Below are 14,115 nucleotides of genomic sequence, written 5' to 3' on the forward strand. Positions count from 1 at the left end.
TGACAACTTGGCAATGCAGTATTGAAGAAGGGATTCCAAAATTCTTAATTCCTTGAAAGAGAAAATCTTCAACTCTGCCTCAGTGAGGGACCCCGCCAAACAGTTTCATTCTGTTATCTAGGTGGGGTTGGTTCAGTCCTGAGCAAAAGAATTCCAACCCTATTGAATTAAAGAAACTCATTTCTATTCAAATTCCAGTTCAAGCTGAAACCCAGCTTGTAGATGAGCCAACTTGGGCTGTCCCAGCCTCCACTGGGTCTGGCCTACTTGAGCTGTCCCAGCCCCTACTAAAACCCAATATAATAGCTTCCTTCAAGGAAGGTCTTTTGCAGATGGACCTTGGTCGCTCACTTAGCTGCTAGGACTTTCTGTCCACTGAGAACTTCATTCTTGGGTGGCAAAACTCCATTCTCCCATAGATCTGCCACTATAGAATTCAGGCTCTTGGTAAACTGATTTCTATCTAACAATAAACTTTCATTTTGCAACTAATAATTCGAGAGTGAGTGAATTCTTTCACTCCTAAAACCTGCGGCTGATTTAAAAGGGATTCTGTCGGTGACGGGAACTATAGTCATGGAAAACTACCAGACCATAAACTTTGCATTGAGCAATAGATGGCAACCAGGTGGCTAGAGAAGCAGAACGACCCCCACACTTCAGAACACATAGCCATGGTATTGTGTTAACCACAGAGATGTCTCGGGGCCTAACAACCCTAGAGACTCAGATAAGAATTATCACCACAGGATGCCCTTCCTCCTCCTCCTCCCGGAATGTCTGCTCCTTCCTGCAGTTCCCCCCATACCCTTTCTCCCACGTAGCACACTTATTACAAGCAGCGCACATAGCTTCACTCTCCCCTGCGCCCTTTTTCCCCTGCAACTTTGTCCTCACGTATTGCACCCAGCTTTACCCTATATAACTTGAGCTGTTTCCAACAATAAACGAGACTTGCTTCAACCATTTGCCTGTCTCCCTCCTCCTTCCTGCCCGTTTCTCTTTCAGGCTGGATCCCCCTCAATTCTCCACGAATAACTGAGTCCCGCTGGACGGGACAGGATTCTTAATAACTCTCTTATAGCCTCTAACCTGTAGATCACCAAGAATTTAGACCATTCCAACAGTATCAGTATTAATGTAATCTCCTTTTCCTCAAGGGTTGACTAGTGACTTTTTAATAATTTTTTTAAATTTCATTTCTATCTTTTGTTTTTGTATTATCTACATTTCCCAGAGTAAATCCAACCAATATATTGAAAAAGTCTAACTGTTAATGATAACATCTAGCACCTACATAGTGCTGTTTTTAAATTACTTTAAATTTTTCTTATTTATTCTCACAACACCACTGAAAGGGAGACACTGTTATTCCCATTTTACAGGTTCAGGAAACTAAAGATGAGGTTAAATGATTCACCCAGGACCACACAACTAGTATTTGGGACAGGATCTAACATCATCTTTCTGACTCCAAGACCAATACTCTTATATCTGCTGGGCCCAATAATCCCTAGTTCTTTTTCATATCTCTTTTTTGGTCATTTTTTTTTATGTCTGACCATTCTAATTTCACACTACTGTTTTATTCTTTTTTCAATTTATGTCATTGCCATCATTGTGTATGTTTTTCCTGATCCTCATAAGCTACTTTTGTTTCAGTTCCCTTACCTTGAAAGAATAATTTATCAAAGGATTTGAATAAATTTCAAAAGAAGAAATGCAAATTAATAATTCAGCTCTAAAGACTTAATTAAAATTCTTTAATCATTAGAAAAATTAAAACACTTTTGAGGTACCATTTTTTTCTCCTTCCTAACTCGCATTTCTGTTAAGGGGAAGCACCAATCTCATCAGTCAAAAAATATAATTTCAGCAATATGTAAGAGTTAATCATTGTAAAGGAACTCCATAGATGGTTAACAATTATTATTAACTATATTTTGTTTATATTTCTAGTCCTCACATAGTTTGTAACCTCCTGGAAAACTTGGGCTGTTTCAGTTTTATCTCTATCTCCATCACCCAACACATGATGATGTCAAAAAAAGCCTAAGGCAGGGCAACCAGAAGAGAAATGAGATGGTCCACTCTGAGCTCCCTCCAGAAATAGAGGTTTGGGAGTTTGTAGCTCCATCCTCCAATCAGAGGGAAAGAGAGTAAGAGCCCATTTATGCCCTCCCATTCTAGTAGGCCTTTGAATAAGTGTGATTTTTTTGTATCTTACGTTTTTATTTGGATTTTGTGCGTACAGTTTGTTGAGGATGTTGTTAGGAAAATACCCGCCACAATCACATCCTCCACCTAAAAGTCTATAACTCAGTAAATTCTAGAGTGTGGGGGGTGTGGCGCACAAAGTGAAAATGAATAGTGTCAGAATAGATTTGAAGCCATATTTCCCCAGTTCTAAGTTTAACCCATAAGCTGATTCATAGCAATCTGCCTCTTCTTGAGGTTTCTAAGTGTATAATAATTAATATAAGTATGTGCGTGTGTATATAATCCATATCTAAGTACAACCAGGGCAAAGAATGTGTAATAACACCTTCAAAACTGCAGAAAGGAGGGGTAGGTAGATGGTGCAGTGGATAGGAAGCTTGCCCTTTAATCAAGAGGACCTAAGTTCAAATCCCCCCTCAGACATTTAATACTTCCAGTCTACGTCAACCCGAATTGAAAACTAAAGTGCTTTGTAATGAGCTTAGCACATCGCCTAGCACACAGTAGTCAAATCACTTAATCCAAAATGCCTGAGGGGGAGGGGAGGAACCAGGACAGTTTTGGGTACTTTATTAGGTATGGGGTTAAAAGGACCAAAAAATGAGATTTCTAACTATGTTGTGCTTTAAAATCCTTGTTGCACACTGAAAATTAATGCCAATTAAATACAAAGTAATTAGTGGGTGGCTCTGTAGGGCTGCTTTTGGGGGGATCACTAGAAACTGGGGAAAATTAGTACAAATGTCACGTTAAGTTTTGAAGGAAACTGGGGATTCTACAAGACCAAATAAAAAGGAAGTTCACTTCAGATAAGACAGTCTTTCGATTTAAAGACAAAATGTAGGAAATGAAATGTCCTTAAAGGTATTTCTAGAGAGTAATAACCAGTTTGGTTGAAACTTTGGTTGTAATCAAGAAGTATCCCGCTGGGGTTCTTGGGAGTCTTTCTTTTCTTTTCTTTTTTTTTTTTTTTTTGGTCATGGACTCCTTAGGCAATTTGGCGAAGCTTATAGATCCCTTCCCACAAGTTTTTAAATGCATAAAATAAAAACTATAATATTACAATGGAAATTATTTATATTGAAATTAATTATTGTAATACTAAATAAGACAAATTCACAGTCCTTCAGTTAAAAATTTCTGTTATGTCACAGATGTGGAGTTGGAAGGGACATCAGAGGCCATCCAGTGCAGAGGTTATTTCCTTTTCGGATATTTTTACAACTCTAGTTGGTTTCCTTTGTAATCAAATGAATTTTACTGAATGCATTAAAAAAGAAAAATTATTCTGAGAAAGGATCTATAAGCTTCTCCAATACTAAAGTGATCCATGATTCATAATTTTAAGAACCCGAATTGAAAACTAAAGCGCTTTGCAATGAGCTTAGCACATCGCCTAGCACACAGTAGGCGCTCCGTAAATGCTCGTTCTCCCCTTTCCCTTAGCGGATCTGGCTCCCTCATTCTGCAGAAGGGGTAACTGAGGCCCAGAGCGGTGTAACTGGCTCAGCACCGCCACACGTTGTAAGCGGCCCCTTCCTCCTTGTTACAGCGCGGCTGGAGCTGGTCCTTTTAAAACCAGCGGTGTTCTTTTATCCCAGAGGCTCCCGCGTTATCGTCGCTTCCGAGAGGTTGGTCACCGATGCGACCAGGCTCACGTTAGCGCCTAAAGAGGGTGTAGTCAAGAGATATAGGCGACGATTACGAGAAAAGCCACAGCAGGCAGCCGAGACACAGCGGAACCAATAACCAGGAACCGGAAGAGAGGGTATTCGTCCCCTTCTTCCCGCCTGAAAGACAAGAATGCGGACCAATCGGCGCCGAGTCCAGGCCGTTCCCCCTCTTCTTACTTCCGCCGGCGGAACCTTTTGCAAGGTGCACCGTGACCGACGGAAGTACTATCTCGACGGAAGCCCCTCGAACTTGATATAGCGGAAGTGTTCTTTCTCTTCCTTTCTTTTTCGTCCCGGCGGCTGGAGGAAGATGGTGAGTCCTTCCTTCGTGTCTACTTGGGATCGGTATCCATCCTCTCTCCCCGGATGACTGCGACGACCAACAATGGCGGCAGTGGCTTCTGCCGGCACCAAGAAGGGGGATCCTGCAGAAAGCCGAAAGGGGGAACCTGAAATTAAAAGCTGGGCCCCGAGTAATTCCAGGGGCGGCTTTTCCTGGGGCTGAGCTTCACGCCCCTCAGCCCCACGTTGTCCTTAGAGATCGGAGTGCGCGGCCTTGTCCGGGTTGGGACCGTTCGGTATGCCGGGAGCTCCCGGGATAGAACATATGGCCGGCCCGGCCCGACGTAGTGTGGAATAGCGAGAAGTTCGGGACTCTGATGGCCCCTAGTCTTCCCGTAACTTAAAATAACCTTCCCAAGTTCTGAATGTTGGAGGAGAGGCACTGCATGATCGGGTGGGGTTGCTTACAAGGTTTCACAGTTTGGGATCCCCCCAGTGGCGGTTGAATGGGAATTTGTGTTTTATCTTAACGGCGCATTTGCTACCATTTTTTTGGTGACAAACTGCAGCATCACAATTTCGAACGTCTCGTGTTTGTTTTCTAGACGAAAGGAACATCTTCGTTTGGTAAGCGCCGGAATAAGACGCACACTCTGTGCCGTCGATGTGGTTCTAAGGCATACCATCTCCAGAAGTCAACATGTGGCAAGTGTGGCTACCCTGCTAAACGCAAGAGAAAGTGTAAGTCTCGTTGTAGGGGAAATTTCATAAGGAAGACTGTAGTGTGCGTGTGTTGGGTTCCTGTACCACGTGTGTGAAATGAGATTAAAGAAGTTAAAAGTTCTGAGACAAGTTAGAAGCAGCTGCTTCAACAGTCACTTCTTAGGAAATTATAATACCTTCCTTTGGAGCGAAAAAAGGTTGGGCTTTTTTTTTAAGTCAAAAGGAGGTGAATTTAAATAATTGTTTTTGTTAAATGGTCTTGGATAAATTGTTTTAACTGCCTGGAACCTCAATTTCTTCTTCATCTGTTAAATGGGTAATCTATCTCTGCGACTTCTAAATCTAAACTCCTTTTAAAAAAAATTTTTTTCTAAGTTATTGAATTTTTTAATTGGAAGAAAAGCTTTGAGATGTGAAATTTCTTTGTCAAAACACCAAAAAGAGAAAGGAGTGGGACAAGATGGAGGTAAATATTTTTAATTTGTACAAGCAAAAAAAAGTTTTAGGGAAACTTCAATTGATGCAAATTTAAAACTCATTAAGGTCCTGCTGGTTAGTGAAGAACTGTTGATAAATCACTTAGGAAAAAACCCCACTAACCAAAGCTGCAAGTTAAAATAACAGATTTTTTTTTTTTTTGTCTTTGTTCAAGGCTTAACTCAAATAGCACCTCTTAAGGGAAAACTCACCTTTACAGTTTTCTTTCTCTTAATCCACAAGATTATTTTGTATATATTTATGTTGCTGCATAATCATTCCCTACCCCCACATCCTATCACTACAGGAATTGGTGTTCGTTCCCTTTTTGTATCTCTGGAACTTTGCATGTGAGCTTAATGATGATAATGTTATGGGGTTTTTTTGGGGGGTTTTTTGAGTTGTTTGGATAGTTTGTAAGTTTGATCCAGTGAGTCTACTACTTAGGATAGATATTTGGGCTCCAATCTGAAAATAGAATAGTCAATAAATCTGATGGGCTTGTTAATAATTATTTTTAAACTTGATGAAACTGGTTGCCATTGAAAAAATACTAGGGAAATAAAACTATTTGGAGACCTGAAGGCTTAAATTTTGCTTTTTGTGTGTTTGCTCTAGATAATTGGAGTGCAAAGGCTAAGCGACGAAATACCACTGGTACTGGTCGAATGAGGCACCTAAAGATTGTCTATCGCCGATTCAGGTACAATTTTGGGTTTTGTTTATTGAGCTTTAAAAGCAACAAAATCATGACTAGTTCCCTTTTTGTGTGTATGTAGAATTGTTTTAAGGGTATTATCTCCAACAGTGGTATGCAGTTTTGGGGAGTAGCTTTTAGTATAATGTGTAAAGTGCTAAAAATGTTTTTGTTTTGCTTTTCCTCCAAACTGCATGAAATAAGGATGGCCCCTAAAAAGCAGAGAACATTTGCCAGGGGGAGGAAGGGAGTATCTTAAGAGGAACTTACTTATATGGGTCTCCTTAAGAGTTTCTGACACTTCACAGATCAATTCATGTGTTAGACTAAAGTGTTGGGTAATTATAAGAAATTCTTGAATTTCATTCTTGTTAGTATTTATTCAGTGTTCAGGACTGGCTCATCTAAAATCTGGTATAGTTATCAAGGTGGACATGAACAAAGATGTATTTAGGGTTATATATATAAACTTAAGTCTCACTTAAATTGTCTTTATATTGTAGGACCAAAGACATGCCTGGTGATAGCCATGATCTGTTAAATTCAGTGTGGATTTTTGAAAATGGTTAATGTCAGGGTTACATTTTCAAAAACCCTCTGCTCTAGAACTATTTTAAAGAAAAGTTATTTTTTTCACTTGTTAAGACAGGTAGCTTAAGATTTTGGGTTTTTTGTGTGGTGTTTTATCTGACAAGTGTTTGGATCCAGCAGCTTTCTTCACTTTTGTTTTCTTATATTGCTATGGAGAAAGTAATATTAAAACAATAGAATTGGCACTTTTATAAGTGTAATTCAGAAAAAAATAGAAATTAATTCTAACATTACAGCATTTTGATAGTAATTGAATTTTTAAAGTAGATTTTATTATCCAACACAGTGTTCTTGAATCATTGGACCTTTCCTTTTTAAAAAATTAGTAGTATACCAATTGGGAATTTGTGTCCTTAACAGGAGGAAACTAAGAATTGTTTGCAGCTTGTCAGTGATGCACTTTAAAAAAATGTCTGAACATATGAATTAATAGTGATTTCAGCATTTAACTGAGATAAGCTGAGTAAAATATTTTTAGAGTACACTATTATTTTTTAAAATGCACCCTGAAAAACTAAAGTCTTTTCCTGTTTTTTTCCCCCTTTCAAATGCCACAGGAATGGATTCCGTGAAGGAACAACACCGAAGCCCAAGAGAGCAGCTGTTGCAGCATCTAGTTCATCTTAAGGATTTAACTGTTTTGTTAAAATAAATGTCCTGAATCAAAAAAATAATTGTGGTCAGTTTCTTTTGATCCATTGATCACCTAATTTGAATTAGTAAGTTTGTGTCTACTTTGATGGGTTCTAGCTTCTAGACTTATTTAGCAATATGATCTCATGTGTATGATTTAAGAAAAGTTGGGCTATAAAAGATTGCCACACATAGTGCCTATGTTATGGAGTTGTGAGGATAATGTATACAAATCTGTTACAGGCTTTTAAATATCAGACTGAATTAGTAACCAAACTCTGCTCTTTAACAAATTAGCTTGATATCTGGCAAGAAGGAGCAAAGGTGTTTTCACAGCTCTAAATTAGTTTGGATTGTGCTAGCAAAGCTTAAATTGGAAAAAATGAAGGCATAATAGAAAGTAGTACATTTGGAATCTGGCCATTTTTTATTTTTTTAATTCCAGCTCTACCATTTTGTTTCATCTTGTACATTTTGTTGGAGTGTGTTCATCTGTGATTCCTGTCTCATTACAAATACCTATACGTGGGTATGCAGTGTTTGTACTTCATTTTTAGCATGGTATATCAACTTTGTTTCAGATAAATGGCTTCTATATTAAGAATATATTTGGAAAGCTTACAAAATATGTAATTTATTAAATGGAAGTTTAAATACTAGAATGGGTTTCTTGCATTTCAGGGGAAAGGACACTTGGATTATACATTGCTTACTAGTGTCCAGAGGGAATGTTATTGCAAAACTACCTTTTGAAGAAAGCTGAGGATAAGTGTGGCAATAAGGCTATAACTACCATAAGACATCTTATGTAGCATTTCGTGCTACATAATACTACATGGTAGTATTTTACAGATGAAAAATTGCTTAGTCTTAGATAATTTTTATAAATCAAAGCAGTAATTTGGCATCAAGTAAATCAGCATCTGTATAGCAATTGCTGATACCCAAGATCCTTTCTCTCAAGGATCTTGGCTACCATTTGGAAAAATAAAATGCACACAAATGAAAACAGATGGGAAGTCCCTTTAAGCAACTGGTCATTTGGTAAAAAAAAGTTGTTGTGGGTAGTAGCCATTTCAGTAATTTTGAATGCTAGAATAATGAATTTGTACTCAATAGTAATTGAGCAATACAATGACTACAACCCAAGATGCTAGCATGGTGCAGTATATTCACTTCCATATGGAGAGCTGATAAGCTGTATAAATATAAATGAAAGCATGTTTTGGTTTGGGTTTTCTGAGGTGGAAGGGGAGGATATTGATTGGCACAGGGGATTGTGGTTAATACTTAGAATTTTTTTACATGACTAATGTTTTGTAATAGGTTTTGGTTTTCTTGGAAGAGGGGGTCTGATAGAATTTGGAATTGAACATTTAAAAATTAAGGAAACCATAACTTGTAAAATAAATATCCATGTATATGATTTTTTTCTTTATAAAGTAGGGTGTTATACTTGTCAGCATGTGTGTACTATCTATCTCTCATGAAGTGAGAAGATGGGGTACCCCAAAAGCCTTAATACAGTTATATGTAATATACATTGTTAATTTTGTATGTAAAGTGCTTATTAAGTTTAAATCTTTAAATAAATGTCAACTGTTTCCTTTGGAAAGTTCATATATTTTCAATATGAGTTGCTAGGTAATAGTGAAGATTTGGAGTTAGGAAGATTCAAATTCAGCCTCAGTCACTTGTCAGTATATAACCTTAAGCAACTCAATCTGTTTACTTCAATTTCTTTATCTCTAGAATGAGTTTAATCCTTGAGGTTTGTTGCAAGGATAAAATAAGAATTATGAATTATTATAAAGTGCTTATTATAGTGCCTGATACATAGTAGGTGTTAGATAAATGTTACATTCCTGCTATATACCTGTGTTAAGAATTAAAAAATGCAAAAAGACAGCCCCTGACTTCAAGGAGTTCAGTCTACTGAGGGAGAGATGAGCAAACAGACATATACAAATAAGTTGTTAGTAAGAGAAGGCAGTAGGAAAGGATTGGGGAAGAAAACAAAAGTAGGATTTTAGTTGGGACTTAAGCCAAAAGTAAGAGAATTCCAAACATTGGGGCACAGCCAGAGAACATGTGGGAAGCATGGAAAGATCTAAAAGAAGCCCCCCCCAAAAAAACATGCATAGTAACTTATTCAGTTAACTGTGTCCCCATTTGGGTTTTCTTGGTAAAGTTGCTTGAGTAGTTTGCCAATTTCTTCTCCAGCTTATTTTATAAATGAAGAAATTGAGGTAAATAGGGCTTAAGTGATTTTCCCAGGGTCACAGCAATTAGTGTCCATATTTAAACTGAGGAAATTTGAGTGCTGTTTTCTGACCCACTATGGCTACTGTAATTCCCCTTTTCCTACCTTTTCAGTTTCCTTTTATACATTATTTTCCCTAGTATAGTATAAACTACTTGAGAACAGAAACTTTCTCCTTATGGTATCTGTAATTAGTGCTGTATCTGGCATATATTTTTAATCATGTAATAAATGGTTGTTTTCTAACCCAGACACTGAACTCATTGAGAAAGAAAAGAGTGTCCTAGAAGTCAAAAAAATAGGTGCCAGAATCTTAATTGAGAAATGAGTGTGGATTGAATGAAACTCAAAAGATGAGAGATTGTTTAGTGATGGAGGTAGAGGGACAATATGACACTGACAATGAGCAGAAGTTCTAATACCTCCAATACAATGTTATGTAGAAATAACAAGATTTAACAACTGTTTGATTATGTTAAAGTGATGAAGGGTCCAAAATCAATAGTACTAAGATTTCAAATTTGAGAAACTAGAAGGATGTTGGTGCCCTGGACAGAAATGGAAGAGTTACAGAGGGGGGTGACTTTGGAAAAAATATAATGAATTCAATTTTGGATATGTTAAGCTTGTCAGTGGAACAGTCTTAAGAGTACAATCACCATCAGATATATGGATGTTGAACTACTGACAGTGACTAAAATAACAAATAGAAAAAAGGCTATGTTAGAAAAATCGAGGAAAGGTAATATCTACAAGAAAGTGTGCTAGAAAAATGAGAATCATCAGATTTGGCAATTAAGAGATGATTGGTAACTTTGAGCATAACGGTTTCATTGTGTGTTGAGTTTAGATTACAAAAGGTTGAGAAATGAGTAAGAGGAGAAAGGAAGTAGAAGCGATAGATTCTAAGCTTTTTCTAGGGGTTTAGCTGTGAAATGGAGGAAAAATATGGAACAACAGCTTAAGGGAATTGCAGGGTTTTATCAGAGTTTTTTAAGGATGAATGAGATGGGCATGTTTGTAAACAACAAGGAAGGAATTAATAAAGATTAGAAAATAAAATCCAGATAATAGTGGGAGCAAATCACCTAGAAAAGACATTAAGTGGGGGCAGCTAGATGGCACAGTGGATAGAGCACTAGCCCTGAAGACAGGAGGATCTGAGTTCAAATATGACCTCAGACACTTAACACTTCCTGGCTGTGTGACCCTGAGCAAGTCACTTAACCCCAATTGCTCAGCAAAAAAGAAAAAGACATTAACAAAGGTGTAACTTGGAGAAGAGAAGATCCAACTTTTTCTTAGCCAATTTTTGATTTATCAAAGTAGTTATTACAAATATTTACATTTTAAGAGGCTGAATTTATTTTTCTCTACTATCACCTTTAGAAGATAAGGAAGAAAACTTAGAGAAGTTGAATAACTTGGTTACAGAGCTTGTAACTAACTGACTCAAACAGAATCGAGAAAGCCGGGCCGGGTGAGGTTTCCCGTGTTGTCTTAACATCAAAACTAGAGTATCCAGAAGCCATAACTGACAGCTTTAAGACAAATCCAAATGAAGTCACAGAGAGTCATATGAGATTGAAAGAAAAACTATGATGGAAAGAATAATAAGCTTAACATCAGAGATCCAAATTGAAATTTTTGCCTTGCTATTTATAACCTATGACTTTGGGTCAGTCACCTCATTTTTCAGGTTCATTTTCCTCATCTGTGAAATGAAATTTTACTAGATAAATTAATTCTAAAGCTCTTTCGAACTCTTAAATACTCTCAATAGGCTATATGTAAAAAGGGGAAATAAATATGAAAACAAAGGTCTTCACAAGTCAGAAGGGATATTTTCAATAGAAATAAGCAACCATACTTCCAGAAAACTCACAATGAAACATGTTGCCCACTCCTTGACAGAGGTGAAGAGAGAGCAAGTTGAAACAAACTTTTTTTTTTGGTCATGACCAATGCAAGTATTTGTTGTGCTTGACTATGTGTCAGAGCTTTCCTGAGGAGAGAGTAGAGTAGAGGGGGAGATAGGAAGAGAAGGCAGATTGTCATTGATTGAAAAAATAAAATTTTATTTTATTAAAAATATCAAAATCAAAAATTTATTAAAAATATGTATGTGAAAAACTTGTCAGTAGAGATGTTAACTTGTGGCAGAGTGTTAAAAGCATAACTTGAGAGTTGTTCAGTCTTGTCCAACTTTTCATGATCGGACCAGTGGTCCTCAAACTTTTTAAATAGGGGGGCAGTTCACTGTCCCTCAGACTGTTGGAGGCCAGACTATAGTAAAAACAAAAACTCACACTCTGTCTCTGCCCCTCAGCCCATTTGCCATAACCCAGCGGGCCTCATCTGGCCCACTGGCCGTAGTTTGAGAAACCCTGCTAGACCATATTGGCCATGGGTAGAAGTACTAGAGTGATTTTCCATTTCCTTCTCCAGTAGATTAAAGCAAACAGAAGTTAAACAGCTTGCCCAGTCAAATAATAAGTATCTGAGGTCAGATTTAAACTCAGGGCTTCCTGACTCCAGGCCTAGCCCTCTATCCACTGAGCCATCCAGTGGCTCCGGGAATTGGGAAACCTGAGTAGAAATCCTCAACCCATTCACTCTGTAGCCATTCCTTTAAGAAGTTGTTTAAATCTTCTCCCCCCACAAATGTTCATGTGGATTTTTTGTGTCCACTGTGATAGAGCATTCCAAGCTCTTTTGGTCTCCTCAGCCACAGTCAATCTTGATTCTAATATAGTGATGTCATTTTGTTCCCTTTTGAGCATGAAGGAAAACAACTATTTAAATTCTTAGTTACTTTTTCCCCACCAATAAAGATAAATAAATAAAGGATATAACTTATAAATAAAGGATATAACTTATAAAGCTCACTATATAGGGTTGTTAACAAAATCAGTAAAGCCTGTATAATATTAACTATCCTAAAACTAGAAGTCAATGCAACAATCACTTATTAAGTATCTATCATATGCAAAGCACTGTGCTCTTGGATGGAAGTACAAAGATAAAAGAGAGACAGAATATCTTTAGCTTTAAAAAGTTTAAGACACTGGTCGAATAGGGATGCAATATGAACCTTATAATCTAAGTATGATACAAGTTAGAAAAAGTACTAAGAGAGTTTCAGAGAGATATCTAGGGGAAGGGGGAAGGAGAATGGAAGACACTTCTAAGTAGGACCCTTTGCAAAATTTCCAAAAAAAGAAAATGTGAGTATGTAGAAGGCCTTGAATACCAGCCTGAAGAGTTGATATTTTACTCATAGGCAATGGAGAGCCACAGAAGATATTTGGTCATATAACTTCTCTGTGGAAAGAATGTCCACAGATATATTAATGTGGGGTCAAGGGTACATATAGGGGGGGAAAAAAAAGACATGTTACACTCTCCTATTGATACCTGTGATGTCATCTTGTGGAGACATTCATTTTATCAACAGCCCTTTGCATTTTATCAACAGCTGGCTTTCTGCAAACTTCTTCCCTCCCCCCCCCCATTTATAAAATGAAGATAATAGCTTTTTCCAAATAGGGTTATCATCAAGATCAAATGAGATAATGTATATGAAATCACTATGCAAATTTTTTTTTCCTTTGCTGCCGAAAAGTGGATAGAGGGTTTAACTTGAAGTCCAGAATTCATGGAACTCCTGTTTCAAATACCTAATAGCTTGTGTGATTCCAGGAAAGGGTCTCAACCTCTCTGAGTCTCAGTTTTGTTATTTGTATAATGGGGATAATAATACTCGTAGCATTTAACCTAATAGTTGTGACAAGATGAGATGCTACATATAAAGTGCTTTGTAGTACTTAAAGTGAGCTATGTGACAAAGTGGATAGAGCTAAAAAGGGTACATCTATAGCAATCTAATCTTTGACAAACCCAAAGATACCAACATTAGGGATAAAAATTCATTATTTGGAAAAAACTGTTGGGAAAACTGGAAATTAATATGGCAGAAATTAGATATGGATCCACACTTAACACCATATACTAAGATAAGATCAAAATGGGTCCATGATTTAGGCATAAAGAATGAGATCATAAATAGATTAGAGGAACAGAAAATAGTCTACCTCTCAGACCTGAGAAAGAGGAAGGAATTTATGACCAGAGGAGAACTAGAGATCATTATTGATCACAAAATAGAAGATTTTGATTACATCAAACTAAAAAGTTTCTGTACAAACAATACTAATGCAAACAAGATTAGAAGGGAAGTAACAAATTGGGAAAATATTTTTAAAGTTAAAGGTTCTGACAAACGTCTCATTTCCAAAATATATAGAGAACTGACCCTAATTTATAAGAAATCAAACCATTCTCCAATTGATAAATGGTCAAAGGATATGAACAGACAATTCTCAGATGATGAAATTGAAACTATTTCCACTCATATGAAAGAGTGTTCCAAATCACTACTGATCAGAGAAATGCAAATTAAGACAACTCTGAGATACCACTACACACCTGTCAGATTGGCTAAGATGACAGGAACAAATAATGATGAATGTTGGAGGGGATGTGGGAAAACTGGG

The 14,115-nt window shown here is 37.2% G+C and overlaps 1 protein-coding gene and 1 non-coding gene across 2 annotated transcripts; both read left to right on the forward strand.

Annotated features, from left to right (window-relative positions):
• Nucleotides 1-4,081: 4,081 nt before the first annotated feature.
• RPL37 (ribosomal protein L37) lies at nucleotides 4,082-8,911 on the forward strand. The gene is made up of 4 exons (XM_074282599.1): nucleotides 4,082-4,206; nucleotides 4,781-4,916; nucleotides 5,994-6,078; nucleotides 7,221-8,911. The coding sequence occupies exons 1-4, from the start codon at nucleotides 4,204-4,206 to the stop codon at nucleotides 7,288-7,290; spliced, it is 294 nt and encodes a 97-aa protein (XP_074138700.1). The 5' UTR covers nucleotides 4,082-4,203; the 3' UTR covers nucleotides 7,291-8,911.
• Nucleotides 7,046-7,124, forward strand: LOC141552386 (small nucleolar RNA SNORD72). The gene has a single exon (XR_012485180.1). It is a non-coding gene; the product is annotated as a small nucleolar RNA SNORD72 (small nucleolar RNA).
• Nucleotides 8,912-14,115: the final 5,204 nt, after the last annotated feature.

Source organism: Sminthopsis crassicaudata, chromosome 1, assembly GCF_048593235.1.
Source record: "Sminthopsis crassicaudata isolate SCR6 chromosome 1, ASM4859323v1, whole genome shotgun sequence".
NCBI classification, from domain to species: Eukaryota; Metazoa; Chordata; class Mammalia; order Dasyuromorphia; family Dasyuridae; genus Sminthopsis; species Sminthopsis crassicaudata.